This window comes from Ranitomeya variabilis, chromosome 6 (genome assembly GCF_051348905.1).
Source record: "Ranitomeya variabilis isolate aRanVar5 chromosome 6, aRanVar5.hap1, whole genome shotgun sequence".
Classification (NCBI taxonomy): domain Eukaryota; kingdom Metazoa; phylum Chordata; class Amphibia; order Anura; family Dendrobatidae; genus Ranitomeya; species Ranitomeya variabilis.
In genome coordinates, this window is record NC_135237.1 from 322745353 (window position 1) to 322761730 (window position 16378).

The window sequence follows — 16378 nt, forward strand, 5'->3', positions numbered from 1 at the left end:
CCAGTCATAGGGGTGGGGCACTGCACAGTGCACACACTGATCATTCTCTGGTGCTTTGACAGCCTGCACTACACACACCCACGCAAGCTGCACACACCCACGTGTCATTCAGTGTCCGGGTACTGATGACCTGACAAATGTGTATGTTGCAACTTCTCCAGTAGTGTCCCACTGTATGTACCGCACCTTGTCCTTGGTTATACTTGCTGTCATCTTCTGACATCTGCTAGTCAAATTTGGCAAAATTTACCTATGTTTGACAGTGAAGGATTAGAAGGTTAACTGCTGTCCAAAAGTAACATGGAAAGAAATGTCCTACAACCACGCACCCCTTGCAGTGACTTAAATCTGAAATTCACAAATCTTATCTCTACTGTTGTCCGTCTTGCAATGTGAATTCCCTTTTAACATGTGGTTATAATTTGCTCCTGTATAATAAGCCATGAAGCAGTTGTGAAAATGTTGTTTTGGCAGAAATAATTCCATAATACAAATTTTTTTTTATTTTTTTTTAGGACAATCTAAAAGATTCTAACCCTACATATTCTTTTTCAATTGGAGTTTTGGTTTGTTTTGTTGAGTCAGGTTATGAACAAGTGTTCAAGCTTTACCCTAATCTTGGCAATTACTGATTAGTCGACAAGTATGCCATAAACGCCTGTTAGGTGTGCTTCTCTTCATTAAGACCCTTTCTTTTATAAAGAGAATAGTGGACTGGGTATTGGCCAAAATACTTCCAGCTTATGCAATGTCCATATAAAATCATATGACCCTTGTCATTTAAAGAATCATTCCCATCAAAGTTTTTATCTTAATATTTTGAAATCCTCATATTATATAGCACCTACAATAGTACTTATTTTCTCTTCTACCTAGCTATTTCTTTTCTGCTCTATGTAGAAACATGAAGTGTCTTGTCCCTGTATGGGACTCATTCCCCTCTTCAACTCCTGACCCAGCTGTTCCGCTCCTCCCCGTCACATACTTTTGCAGAGACTCATAACTTGTGCAGAGAAATTTGACCTCCTGTTTCTACATAGCGCTTAGAAATAATTCAGCTAGTCCATTTTTAATCATGTGATCGACCTAATGGATAACAGAAGAATTAACTAGGTAGAAAAGTAAAATGAGCAATTGTAAGACACAGCTCGTAATATGATTTGCAATGTATTCAGCTTAACTCCCATCAAAATTTAAGTCTACCAGTTAAACTAGCCAATCAACAGGATTTTCCAAGAATACTATACCAGGTCTTAACTGTTTTGCGACCTCCCAATGTAAAAGAACATCGGCACTTGCTGGGCTCGTTGCAGTACTGCTGATTGTCTACCGTCAGCGGTTTCACAGCACTCATGATCCCCAAGGTCCTGCAAGCGCTGCGTTTTTTTTTTGGTTTTTTTTAAGTGCAGAGTATTATCTGATGGGTAACATCAGGATGTGATTTGCATCAGGTCCCAATGTTAACCTGTTGCGGTCTTATAACTACTGGAATCGCTTTTGATAGCATCTAGAAGACTGAGAGGGAGAACGCTCCTTCACTTACCTCTCCCGCGCCCTAGTGACCTGATCATGGGGGGGGGGAGAGAGATGAGGGTTGTCATGGGAACCGGAGATCACAGGATGACCTCCTGGTCTGCCAGCTATGATGGCCTTTTAGACAAAGCTAGTAGCTGAGTCTTAGAAGCGATCTGCCAGTGTAAAACTGACAGGTCTCATGCATTGCAATACACATGTATTGCAATGTATGAGACAAGTGGTCAGAAAAACAAAAATTGAAGTTCCATACAGGGACTAAGTAAAAACTTATTTTTTTTTTTTATTTGTTTAAAAAAAAAAAAAAAATCACAAAATTAAAAATAAAATATTAAACCTATAAATTTGTACACTTAAGTAAAAATAAAGTACACATCTGTCATCGCCGTGTCGGAACTGTGACCCATATAACTGTCACACGAGTTAAAACCTTCAGTGCACACCGTGTAAAAAGTCAAAAAACCAAGTGGAATAAAATGTGATCAAAAAGTCAAATGGAAATAAAAATGTAAAAATGGAATCTCTGAAAACGTCAATTTGTCACGCAAAAAATAAGCCACTAAATGGCTCTCAGCAGAGAAATAAGTTATACCTCTGAGGCTAAAACAATGCAAAAAACGATTCCTTCTATAAAATAGTTTTAAGCGGCAAAACATAAATTATATGTGATGTCGCCGTAATCATACTGACCCAAAAGAATTAAAGCGATCTTGTCCGTTTTACCACATGCAGTTCAACAAAAAAAACTGAATAGTAAGTGATCAAAAATCATTGTGACCAAATTGATACCAATAAAAATTTAAATTGTCCCACAAAAAACAGGCCCTCGTATGAGTCTGTTGGCAGAGATATGGAAAAATTATAGCTCTCAAAATATTGCAATGCAAAAAAATTAAAGTTTTTTTTTTTTTTTTTTTCGTGTGACAGCAGCCAAACGTAAAAACCTGATATAAATCTGGTATCGCTGTAGTCACACCGACCAAAGAATAAAGTAGTAAAATTACTTTTACCGCATGAGAACCATGCAAAATGAATGAAAAAACAATTCTTGACCTGCTAACGATTGTTCATTGTGCCTCTCAAAGCTCTGCTCACATTTATCCATCGCTGAATGTCTACACCGGGGTTTCCGTGTAAGTCTTTGAAATATGTGATTTAAACGGAACCTCTGACGGAAGATTCCCTATAATGAGGCAGGAGGAGACACTCGGGATGCCGTCTGACCTGTGATCTGGTGGTGTCAGTCTTTTGAAGCAACCTTTTAGTGGACTACATATGTGGTATCGGCATACTCAGGAGAACTTGCACAACAAATTTAAGGGTCCTTTGTTTTGTTTTTCTTGCTACCCTTGTAAAAAATAAAAAAATTGGGGCTGAAATAACATTTGTGAATGTTTTAAAATGTTTTATTTTTCATGGCTCAACACTAGAAAATTATTTGAATCCCCTGTGGGTTCAAGATGCTCACCACACATTTAGATAAATTCCTTGAGGGGTCTAGTTTCTAAAATGGGATCACTTGTGTGAGGTTTCCACTATTTAGGCACCTGAGGGACTCTCCAATTTTGCATTCTAAAATTCTTTATGGTGCTCCTTCACCTTCCAGGCCCTGCCTTGCGCCCAAACAGTAGTTTTCTACCACATATGGGGTATGAGCCTACTCAGGCGAAACTGCACAACAAAAATTTAAGGATGAATTACGATTTTTGTGGGAAAAAGTAAAGCTTTCATTTTTTTTTTTTAGTTTCTGTGAAGCCTCTGAAGGGTTAATAAACTTCTTAAATGTGGTTTTGAGCATATATAAATATATACAACTCAAAATCACTTCAATTGTGAGATGGTCCCTAAGGAAAAAAATATATTTTGTAAGTTTGGTTGGAAATGAGAAACTGTGAATCAGCTTGTAACCCTTTTATTTTCCTAACAAAAAAGACAAATTGACGCTTGAGAAATGTTATTTATTAACTATTTTGTGTGACATAACTCTCTGGTTTAAGAGCATAAACATAGAAAATGTGTATTCCTGAAAATATCAGAAATTTGGCAAAAAATTTGGCAATTTAACAAGTTATATCGAACAAATTTACTATTTTGAAGTACGATGTGTCACGAGAATAGAGTCTCGGAACCACTGGGATACTTTGAAGTGTTCAAGAGTTATTGCCTTAAAAAATGAAACTGGTCAAAATTGAAAAAGGTTGCGAAGGTGAAAATGGGCTCTAGCGCAAAATGGTTAAATACATGGTAAATGTCAGACCATGGTAACTTTTATATACGAACTTCATTTTTCTTATCAATAAAAGTACATGTATTTTATTTATCCCTTCTTGGTTATATAATGCTATTACATTTTTGTACCTTTTACACTGGACAGCTGTGATCTGTAAAAACCTGATTCAGGTTTATTTTGAGCTGCTAAACCCGCCATCCCTGGAGAATCTTGTTTCTGAATGTCTGCAGCTCAGCATGTGGCTAAACATTTTAGTTGGCAGTGAATGTGTGCACCTTTCTGCAGTATGACTTCTATATCAACGTGTTACATAATATCAGTTCCCATACAGTAGCTGTGCACGTTTCTCACATAAATTTTAATCTTTCTTTTTTTTCTCTCTTCCTAGGATGGCTCTTATTTGGCTGAATTTCTCCTGGAAAAGGGCTACGAGGTAAGTGACCAAGAGTTAGTACAGGCTGATGAAATCGCTAGCAAGCAGCAGCCTACAGAACTTCCTCTGTTGCTGTCATTTCTCTGGATTTTCCATTCCAAGTCCAGATAACAAATCAAAGCTTCCAAAAAGAAATGTGGAACATGGGCTGTAACCACGCCAGCGTATTGTAGTATTTATCAGCGAGGGTCTGCTAGTGGATTCTCTTGTCTCCTTAGGGTATAACCACTGCATACATATCCCGTAAGGTCAGATAAGCAGCATCCGACACAGGCCAAAGCTGGTGTTTAGAAAAAAAATGGAAGACCTTCTGATGTAATGCAGCACTTAAAAACATGTTCTCAATGAAGTCATTTTAAAGTTTTGCTAAGCAATAAAGGCTTGGTTTTCTTTCTTTTTTTTATGCAGAACATTATCTTTTTTTAAATGAGCCATTTTACATTTCTATTATAATTCTAATGCTGTCAATATATGGAGATGATCTCAATGGCTGGTTGTCTCTCATATTGAAAAGAAAAATGGAGTTCTTTAGTGGATGTTAGCCATTACACTTAGATAGTAGTATGAAAAAATAAAAATGGAGTCCTCGGTGTTTGATATCTAACTAACAACAATTTTTATAGCCAGTTGTGTAAACTTAAGAAGCGGTTTCAACAGTCCTCCTGCACCTGAAGCAACCTTGTAGAACCCAGAAGTGTTCAATCTTACATATACAGTTGTAACTGCAAAAGCTGAAGACCCCATCATGTACGTGATTGTTAGCTGTAATCCCTCGTCATGAGTGTATATCATAGCCTGTTTTTTTTTTTTTTTTCTTCTTCTTTTTTTCACTCTGACAAGGTATGTCAGACATGTAACCTTGTCCTTAGACAGGCATCATCCAAACATCTCTTTGGCTAGAAAACTGTAGCAGGTACAAAAGGGTAAAGAGGTCTGCACAAATTAAGTAGTTGCAAAGTGTAGGCACTATAGGGTGAAAGTGGTGGTAGGAAAAAAAACCCTTTAATGCTGCTTGATTTGCTATGTGTGTTAAACTGTACCAATCAAAATGTTGAACTCGCTTGCTAATGCAATAACCTTGGTCTTATTGGAATGTGCACTTTAAAGAGGAACACCTATGGAAAAATGTAAAGAAGCACGTGAAAGAAAACAATGTTTTGCACCTTAAATTCTACAAAGTAAATCCTTTTCCCTTATACGTTGATGACAGCTTTACACATCATTGGCATCATCTCAAGCAGCTTCGTCACCTGAAATGGCTTTCCAACAATCTTTAAAGGGAATCTGTCACCCCCTTTAGACATATATAATCTATTACTATGGGCAAACAGGTGATAGAATAGTTAATTAAAATAGTCTTACCTGTATGCCTCATAGCTGTAGTAGTTGTTGAGAAATTGAATTTCAATCTTTTATGTTAATGATTTCTTCCATGCTACGGAGCGTGTGGTGCCTCGACGAAATACCTGCCTTCTGTCTTCATTATCATAGCACCCCCCTCCCATGCACATCACACTGCCCTGTGACAAGCAGTCGTGGCTCCAAAATACCGCGCCTGCATTTGCGCTATTATCCTTACCTTACCCACCCTTCTTTGGGCAGTGTCTTCATTCTTCTTCTGCGCATGCTAGTCACTGCTACTGTAACTCCCTTTATAAGTTATATGTCTTTATGGTCTGTTCAAGGGTGGAAACAAATATCAGTTGATGATTATGTGAAGGAGCTTATTTATCGAAAATCCATTTAGATTCCCTGACTGTCTACTAATTATGTTTTTACTAAATGTGCTAAAATATTGACAGGATAATCTGACTGATACCACAGCATGCAGAGATTGTATCGGCTGCAGCTGCCCATATGATACTAAGCTGATGCATCATTATATTAAAAGCAGAGCATGGAAGATAAAGAAGCCAAGAAATTTGAAAGTCACAAGAGAAAAAATGGATTTAAAGTACATGGAAGTGCTATTTACATACATTATATTCTATGTACAGTAGACCCATATATGCCACAAGAAAAGCGGAGTGCAGCCTTTTTAATTTCTGTGGTTCTACAGCTTTGGATATAGAAAAAAATCTGCCTTTGAGAAGGTCTTAAAATAAGGCAAATACAATCTCAGATGAATAGCAACACAGTACAATTTGTCATTGTTTACCAAAAACTAGGCTAAAATGCAATAGCACGGTTTGAATAACTGCTTTAGTACCGCCCATAGATTTTAATCATCTGGGTGGTCCAACATCAACTTTGTAATGACAGTCTAAGATATCGTTGCATAGCAGTGCTGCTACTCGTGACCTTATAACTATGGGATCTAGGATCTGTCTGAGACAGTGCTGGAGAAATGGGAAGAGATAACAGTGCTTCTTTCTCCATACAGTCATGAGACTCGGACTGCTCTACTATACAGTCGGCAGGCAGCTTTTCCTTTGTAATTGTGGCTTGTAGCTTTTTTGGTGTTTTGCTACTTTACATCCTAGAATATCACTGTGCTTTTGAGGGTTTGCATCATTTCATGTAAACATGTCTACAACTGTGAACATTTTGGTTTTCTTTTTGTGAAGCAAACCATAACCTGTTTACCTCCTAAAGTCAGTACTTTGTAGAGCCTCATTTTTAATTACAGCTGCAAGTCGTTTTGGATAAGTCTCTCAGCTTTCCACATCTTGCCACTGGGATTTTTTTTTTTTTTGCCATTCCTCAAGGCAAAACTACTGCAGTTCTTCAAGTTAAGAGGTTTGCTCTGGTGAGCAGCAATCTTCAACCTCAGATTTTTCTGACCACAGATTCTCAATTGGATTGTTTTATTCGGACTCCCATGACAGCACCACGAGAGAGGGGATCCGCCCATTAGGAACAGGAAACCTACAGATACAAAAGGGCGGCACCTCTCCCACGTATCAGTTGGTTTCCTGTTCCTAAAGGGACGGGATCCTACAGAATTTTGTCAAGGATCCCAGGCCGGCTGGCCGATTCAGGTAGCGGGGGGGTCTCCTACCTCGGCCGGTGCGGAGATCCTGGAAGACGTCACGGTGGTCCTGGCAGAACTGCACGGTGGTGGCGTTTCAGCAGGGAGCAGTCACCGGTGGTGTTCTGTCTCCAGGAGCCAGCGCGGGTAAGTATTTCCCTGGGGTCCCTCCTTTTCAGGCAGGTGTGTGTGCAGGCTGGGATCCATGCGGCGGCATTGTGGTGGCGCCACCCAGAGTATTGCTGGTTCGCCGGGCGTCCCACGCTGCTCTCAGCGCTGACAGGAAGCGCTGTGGAGCCGGGTGACATCTGGGGGCGGAGCCGGCGTCTGCTTCCGGGTCGCGGGGTTCCACGCATGTGCGGTGACTCCAAGATGGCGGCGCCCACCGGGAATTTGCACGCCGCTCAGTTACAGGCCCCCACCGATATCCTGCACCTGGAGGGAGGGACATCGAATCAGGGGAGAGCGCTTGGCGTGGCTGCTGACCGGAAGAGGGGTTATAATAAGATTCTGGAGCTTGGTCCTTTGCTTCTGGCCTCGATCCGTGAGGTATGGAGAGCGACTGAACAGCAGCCTCAGCTGCTGGACGAGGTTTATCAGAAGCCCAAAGGTGACAGAAGGAGTGATGACTCTGGCCGCAAAAGCTCCTCCAGACAGGGGTCTGGAGCATCAGCCAGGAAGAATCCCCCTCATTCCGATATTTCCTTTTTTGGGGCAGGCACTGGTGAGTGATCATTGAGAATGTTAACCCAGTGATGTGATTCCCCTCATATTCTTCATTGTAGGGGAAGAAATCCATCGGTAAGGCGAAACATAGGGAGTGTGCCATCTGCGGGGTTCCCTTACCTGATAACTGCCCTAAAAAGCTATGTGGCCCCTGTATCCAGCAGACAGTGAGGTCTCAGGAAGGGGGAGGGGGTGAGGGCATTAGATCTGCGGAGACTAGACTGCCTTACTTGCCCCCTTAGTATGGCAGCAAGCTTGAAGGAGATGGTCAGGACGGAAGTCGGACATTCCATTAAGTCCTTATCTAAAGCAGGAAGCTCTAAAAATAAAGCTCCTCTGACTCTTCCGTGGATGAGAATATAGATGAGATTTCCTCTGATTCAGCTGCATCGTCCTCGGAGGAAGATACCGCCCGCTTTTGTCTACCCCTCGAAAGGATAGATAAGTTAGTAAAAGCGGTCAGAGGGACAATGGGCATAGCAGAGCCCATGCCTCAATTATCCAGAGAGGTAATGATGTTCTGTGGACTGGAGCAAAGAAAGCCTAGTGTTTCCGCTAAATGAGAAAATTCAGGAACTCATTAATAGGGAGTGGAAAAAACCTGAGAAAAAAGGTTCCTTGCCTCCAGCACAAAAGCGCAGATATCCATTTGATGACTCGGCAGTTAGCAATTAGGAGAAGGCTCCTAAATTAGATGCGGCAGTAGCCAAAGTGGCGAAGCGAGCTTCTCTTCCTTTTGAGGATATGGGAACCCTTAAGGACCCCCTTGACCGAAAGGCGGACACCTTTCTGAGGGGTACCTGGGAAATGGCGGCCGGTTCCTTAAGACTTGCGGTGGCATCAACATGTACGGCCAGGTCTATGATGGTTTGGCTGGACCAATTAGAGTCCCAGTTGAAGGAGGGAGCCTCTAGAGTAACTGCTTTACTGGTAATTCAGGAGGCGGCTGCCTTCTTGTCAGATGCTTCCATTGACTCTGTTAAAATGGCGGCTAGAGCAGCAGGACTCTCTAATGCAGCCAGAAGAGCCTTGTGGTTGAAATGCTGGCAAGGGGATATACAGACAAGATCAAAGCTCTGTGCCATTCCTTGTAAAGGAAAATATTTGTTTGGTCCCACCTTGGACGAACTCCTAGAAAAAGCGGGAGATGATAAAAAAAAGAAGTTTCCTAATTTGTTTGGATCCGACCGTCGTCCCTTTAATAAGAGATTTGGCCGGGGAAGGAGGCGTGGCTTTTCACCCATTAGAGATCGGTCTAGATGGGATGATGGGCGTAGAAGAGGTACAGGATTTATGTTCCGTCATTCCTCAAAGGAAAGGAAGAAAGAAGATAAATGACTAGCAATCCCGGTGGGGGGTAGACTGTTACATTTCGGTTCGGAATGGTCAGAGATCACAAATAGTGTTTGGGTGCAAAACACTATATCCCAGGGTCTCACACTTCAGTTTATTGGTACCCCACGGGATAGTTTTAAATTGACTCCTTTCCGTTCTCCTCCCCTTGAGCAGTCCGATTTAGAAGAAGAGGTGTTGTCTCTTTGTTCTAAAAATGTCCTTATAGAAGTCCCAAAATCTGATAGAGGGAAGGGATTTTATTCTCCTCTGTTTCTTATTCAGAAACCTGATAAGACTTATAGGACCATCATAAATCTCAGACGCCTTAATATTTACCTGGTCAAACATTCCTTCAAGATGGAATCTATCAATACAACAATAAAAATGCTGTTTAAAGATTGTTTCATGGTAGCAGTGGATGCCTATTATCATGTGCCCATTCATGCAGATTTCCAACAATTCCTAAGGGTAGCAGTATTAATGGGGGGAGTAGTTCGCCATTTCCAGTACAGGGCGCTTCCCTTCGGTATAACTTCTGCTCCTGGAGTATTTACAAATTATTGCGGAGGTTATGGCACATTTACGGGAGTCTAATATTCTTATTGTCCCCTACCTTGATGATTTCCTCATTGCAGGGAATTTGATGGATCACGGTTTGTCTCAATTAGAAACAGTGAGACTTAGATTGGAACACCTGGGTTGGATAATTAATTGAGAAATCTCATTTGCAGCCCCTAAAAATTCAAAAGTTTTTAGGATTATTAGATTCAACTACACAAGTGTCTTCTCCCTACTGAGAAATCAGATCAAATTCAGTGCCAGGTATTAAGGGCAATCAATACACCCTCCATGACTCTTCGACAGGCTATGTCCCTGCTAGGATCCCTCACGTCATGCATCCCGGTGGTCAGATGGGCTCAATTTCATACTAGAACCCTACAGAAAGATGTTTCGATTAAAGATAAAATCTTGGGGGGAGCCTTACGGGAAAAAATAACCTTGAGGCCAGTAACTCTTGAATCCCTAAAATGGTGGCTAGATAAATTGGCTAGATAAATTATCTCTATTGACAGGGGTTCCCTGGATGACAGCCCCTCAGGGTGGGGGCCCACATGGGGGACATTGTGGTTCAGGGACAAAGGGAACCATATTCAACATCTTCATCCGACCAGAGGGAATTAATGGCGATAGAATTAGCCGTTAAAAAAACTCCTCATATCTGCAGGGACACCACATCAGGATCCTCTCGGACAACCAGGTGGCAGTGGCCTATATAAATCATCAAGGTGAAACTCATTCCGAGGCTCTGATGCAGGTCACAAATCACTTATTCCAGACAGCGGAGACAAATTTTCAATCTTTGACTGCTCTTCACATCAAGGGGAAAGAAAACGTAAAGGCAGATTTTCTCAGCCGCAATATATTAAGACAAGGGTAATGGTCTCTAAATGGAGACGTCTTCAGTCAGATTGTCTGCCGATGGGGTCAGCCAGTGGTGGACCTATTCGCCACGAGACAACAAAAAAGTGAAAAAATGTTGTTGTTCTTTAAATCCCAGGGAGAATCCTCTGGCGGTGGATGCCTTCCTAATAAAATGGGATTTTCCTTTGGCTTGCGCCTTCCCACCATTGAACCTGTTACCTCTAGTGGTGAGGAAAATCAGGGAAGATCGTGCAAAGGTCATTCTGATTGCTCCTTTTTGGCCCAGGAGAACCTGGTTCGCATGGCTCAGGACAATGTCGGTAGGCGATCCCTGGGTACTACCAGATATCCCGAATTTACTTTTCCAGGGGCCGATATGCCATCCACAAGTGAAGGGACTCCATTTAACGGCTTGGAGTTTGAGCGGTCACTATTGAAAGACAAAGGTTTCTCCCCAAATTTGGTAGACACCCTTCTAAAAAGTAGAAAACAAATAACAAAAATCTACTCGAGAACCTGGAGAAAGTTCGTGGCCTTCTCAGATTTTAACATCGAAGAAGGGGTAGCAATACGCCAGATATTAGAATTTCTGCAAAAGGGATTAGAATTAAATCTTTCTGCAAGTACACTGAGAGTACAGGTATCAGCCCTTGGTGCCCTGTTCTCTTGTAATATTTCCAATAATTATTGGGTGTCAAGGTTCATTAAGGCTGTCGGTAGAGCTAGACCTTTGTATAAAAACAAGGCGGTACCGTGGGACCTAAATCTAGTCCTTTCATCTCTAATAAGAGACCCATTTGAGCCCTTATATGAAGCCTCTATCAAAATGTTGTCCCTTAAAACAGCTTTTCTGGTAGCTATAACATCGGCTCGCAGAATAGGAGACATCCAGGCACTTTCAAGACTTCCCCCGTATACAGAGTTCTTACAGGATAGGGTGATTCTCAGGCCGGACCCAGCTTACTTACCAAAAGTAGCATCCCGAAGGGGCGTGGCCTAGCAGCATGTGAGGAGGACGTGTGCTTGCAGAGCTCCTGCATGACCTAGTGAATTACTGCTGCTAAATCCCCACAGCACAGCCAGTAATTATCTGTGGAGAGGCCCTGGGGACTGGTGGAGGTCCTCGGGCCATCGAGGGAGCATTCCAGGCGTGCAACATGCCGAAAAAAGGTCAAAGGAGGATTACAGGAGAGATGGCCTCTGGTTCCCAAGATGGCGCTGCTGCTTCAGCACATGCTCTGGCAGATGCAGAGACTGATAGTGCAGCCAGAAACAGAGAAGTAGCGGCTCGTCTGCAGCGATTTGCCCGAGTGGAGGAATTGGAGAAGGAATCTCCCCATGCAGTTGGAAAAGATCAGGACACAGGAGGAGAAGGTACAGAGCGGGGGATGAGTGAAGAGGGGGAGGAGGAGACTGAAAGTGCTGGAGGGCAGAGGAACCAGGAGGCCCTGGCTAGCTGGGGAGAGCTGGTGGAACAAAATAAGAAGCAGCTCACAGCGCTGAAGCTGCAGGTTCCTGCTGAGCCCACTATAAAGGACGTGCTGGTGGCTGTTATGCAGTGTGGATCAGCTATTACTAATGTGCTCACTCAGTTGGGCTTTTTACAGGAATCAATGCAAAATGTAAAACATGATCTTCACACAGTTAAGGACAGAACTGGGCAATTGGAAAAAAGAGTTGGTGTGGTTGAAAATACAGTTTCTGCGTCTGCGCAGCACAATAAGGAGATCACGAAAGATATTGCTGCGATTTGGAACAAAACGGATGATTTGGAGAACAGGTCCAGGCGCAATAATGTTCGCATTGTCGGTGTGCCAGAACGATGCGAGGGCAAAAATCCTACTACTTTTATTGAGACCTGGATAAAGGAGAAAGTTGGACCGGCCACTCTGACTCACTTGTACGCGGTGGAGCGCGCTCATAGAATTCCGACCCGTCCCCCTCCCCCCGGCCATCCACCAAGACCTATTTTGGCCAAAATACTTCACTACAGAGACAGAGACAACATTCTTCGGTTTTCAAGAGATCACCCTGAACTAACTATTGATGGTTCTAGAGTTTCATTTTATCCGGATTTTTCGCCGACAGTGCAGAAAATGAGAGCAAAATTTGTTGACATTAAAAAACGGCTGAGGGCTCTTGGCCTGAAATACTCAATGATGTTCCCGGCTAAATTGCGGGTCGAGGCTGGGAATAAATCTCATTTTTTTCTGGACGCTATGGAGGCAGCTGATTGGTTGGATCTGAATGAACAACATTTAAGAAGAGAGATGGAAGACCGCAGTGGGGAAAAGTGAACTTTTAGACATTTTAAGTTGTCTCTGTGCTCAGATGGTCACATTGTGCTGTGGGGTGTTATCCTGTAAAATGTGGGGGGCGAGATGGGAACAGAAACGCCTGGTGTTGGGGGTTTTATCTATACCAGAGTGGGATGAATCCAACACAATTTAAAGTTATGTTGGGATGGGTTGTTAGGAGGGTGGGAGGGAATGGGGGGGGTGTTAGGTCCTTTGATATGTGCACATATGTTAAAATAGGTTTGGCTAAGATTAACTGGATATTGTTTTGTATGACTGAAACTACTAGTTATGGGGGAAGTTAGGATTCTTAGTTGGAATGTTAGAGGGATGAAATCCCCAGTAAAAAGACAGGCAATTTTTTCTTTTATTGCGGATCATAAGCCAACGGTAATCTGTCTGCAGGAGACGCATCTTACCCGAGAGACACTCAATATTCTAGATAAGAGATGGATATTGGCGGGATATCACTCCACTTATTCCCAGTATTCCAGAGGGGTTAGTATACTAATTGGACGGGGTGCTCAGTTTTCATGTAATCAGGTGGTGGTGGACGAAGAGGGGCGGTTTGTTATTTTATGTTGTACCTTGTCTGCAGTTACAATGACACTCATATCTTTATATATTCCTCCGCCATATAGTAGTAAGATCATATATCAAATTCTTACTATTTTGAGAGGTTTTCCAGGGGTCCCATATTTAGTGGTGGGTGATTTCAATAACATTTTAGATGCCCATTGGGATAGAGGTAATCACGCACTTATAAAACCGGAAGGTAATTGCACACCATTTGGGGCGCTCCTGCGAGAACTAGCTTTAACTGATCTGTGGAGATGCAGGAATCCCGAGGTGTATCAGTATTCATGTTTTTCTCCTACTTTTACTTCTCTATCTCGTATCGATCTGGCCTTGGGGGATGGTCTCATGCTGGGGAAAATTAAAAATGTTGAATATTTGCCAAGGACAGTGTCGGACCATTCACCCCTGTCCATTGTGATCAAGGGGGATGACGTGGTGTCACGGGGTAGGCCTTTGTGGCGCTTAAATCCATTTTGGTTGCAGCTAGTGGATAAGACAGATATGTTCACCTCGGAATTACAGGAATTCCTTCAGTTTAATGAGAACTCAGCCTCTAGTCTGGTGGTGTGGGAGACTCTGAAGGCATACTTGCGTGGTATGTTTATTCGCGAGATTTCAAAGATTAAGTCTAGTTCAAGACAAAAATCTAAACTTGTACTTCAGGAGTTGGAGGCTGCAGAGGGGGCTTTCTCAATGCAGGTCACCCCTAACACACAGAGGAGACTTAGGGATGCTCAGTCACGAGTGACCAAAATGACTCTAGAGGCGGCCGCGCAGAAACGTATGTTCCAATCAACCCAATTCTTTGAAAGTGCAGAGAGTGTGGGGCACCTACTCTCGGTTATAACGTCAGCACAAAAAGGGTCCTCGTTCATACCTGGGCTCAGTGGTGGGGATGGGACACTTATTACGGATTCACCGGGAATTCTAAGGATTTTGAGGGCCTTTTACACTAACTTGTATTCCTCTCATTTTGGGGCTTCCACGGAAGAGCTTGCGGACTTTTTAGAAGCCGCCAGGCTCCCGCAACTTTCTGATGCGGATAGAGCTTTGTTAGATGAACCTTTGGGTTTAGATGAGCTTGAAGAGGCTCTGAACACTATTTCTAATAACAAATCACCGGGGGTGGATGGCATACCAGTGGAGGTCTATAAAAAATATAAGTCGGTTCTACTCCCAATATTATTGACTACACTTAATGATAGCCTCGGGCTTGGGGTCCTTCCGCCTTCTATGCGGGAAGCTATTATTACTGTCTTACCAAAAAAAGATAGGGATCCTACCCTCCCGGCCTCGTATAGACCAATTTCCCTTCTGACAGTAGATATTAAGCTATTAGCAAAGGTGTTGGCCATTCGTCTTTCAAAAGTCGTGGAATCTCTAATACACTCGGATCAGACGGGATTCATGCCTCATAAGTCAACGGCCCTAAATGTTAGAAGACTATATCTCAATATGCAAGTGGGGGCAGACAATGTGGGGAGGAGGGCAGTTCTGTCCCTTGATGCCGCTAAGGCGTTTGACAGCGTGGAATGGAAATACCTGTTTGCTACGCTTCAGTGCATGGGTTTTGGTCCAGGCTTTATTGGTTGGATTAAGCTTTTGTACTCAGAACCGTCAGCAAGAATACGAGCAAATGGACTGCTGTCTGAGTCCTTCAATCTGTATAGGGGTACGAGGCAAGGTTGTCCTCTGTCTCCGCTGCTTTTCGCCCTGGCGGTGGAGCCTTTGGCTTCAAGGATAAGGCTTAGCCCAGAAATTGAAGGGTTTAGATACGGGACATTAGAGGAGAAAGTGGCTCTCTACGCCGATGACATTCTCCTGTTTTTGGCTGACTCTGACGAATCGCTCAATGGCGTAATGTCACTTTTTGCTGCGTTTGGGGCTATATCGGGTTTGGCCATAAATTGGGAAAAGTCTGCTATTTTACCATTAGACCCAACTGTGGTTAGAGCTCCACAGGTGCCAGTAGTGTCATGTTTTAAATACCTGGGTATTAATATATCAAACAACATATTAGCTTATGAACACTTAAATCTTTCCCCACTTGTGGCTAGGATTAAACAGAAGATTAAGGCCTGGGCTAAGTTACATTTGTCAATAGTTGGGAGAGTGAACCTGTTGAAAATGGTGATTATGCCTCAGCTTTTATATGTTCTTCATAACTCCCCAATTTGGCTTCCCCAAAATAGGTTCTTTAAAATTAATGCACTGTTTAGGGAACTTATATGGTTGAAAAAGGGTGCGAGAATTAAGTTAGAGCACTTACAAAGGAGTAAGGAGGAAGGAGGGTTGGCATTGCCTAACCCTTGGCTATATTTTTTATCTTCCCAGTGTCAACATCTGGCAAGTAGAGTGGAGGACACATCTGTGGAAATAGGGGGAGGTCGAGGGATTCTTCAGTTTCTCGGGGGTCGGGGTCCCCTATTGTCTAAGTTAGAGGCAAATAAATTTAAACCGTGGGTGTCTAAATTTCCGACGGTAATGCTTATGGTCAAAGTGTGGGGTAAAATTAAAAGTTTAAGGGGAATTACTGGGTTCACAAGGTATACCCCTATATGGGATAATCCATATCTGCCGCAATTGAGGACACTGAAGGGGTTTGCGCAATGGCGACGAGTGGGTATCTGGTGGCTCTCACAGCTGATAGATGGGGGTGTCTTTAAATCATTTGAGGACTTACGAAGGGAGTTCTCACTTCAGCATTCTATGTTTTATCAGTATTTACAAGTAAGACACGCTTATATAATGCAGACTCATATACACCCTATTATTATACATCATGATACTGTTATTAATAGGCTCGGTTTACAGGCATCTACAAGGGGACTAATTTCATTCGTGTACGGGGA

General features: G+C 42.7%; 1 protein-coding gene across 2 annotated transcripts in view; it reads left to right on the plus strand.

The window, feature by feature from the left end:
* Positions 1–16378, plus strand: part of GMDS (GDP-mannose 4,6-dehydratase) — a 964998-nt gene that overhangs the window by 199411 nt on the left and 749209 nt on the right. For both annotated transcript variants that reach the window (XM_077269772.1, XM_077269773.1), the window contains exon 3: positions 4152–4196. In XM_077269772.1, coding sequence (XP_077125887.1) covers positions 4152–4196 — 45 coding nt within the window. The remainder of the gene's footprint in view (positions 1–4151; positions 4197–16378) is intronic.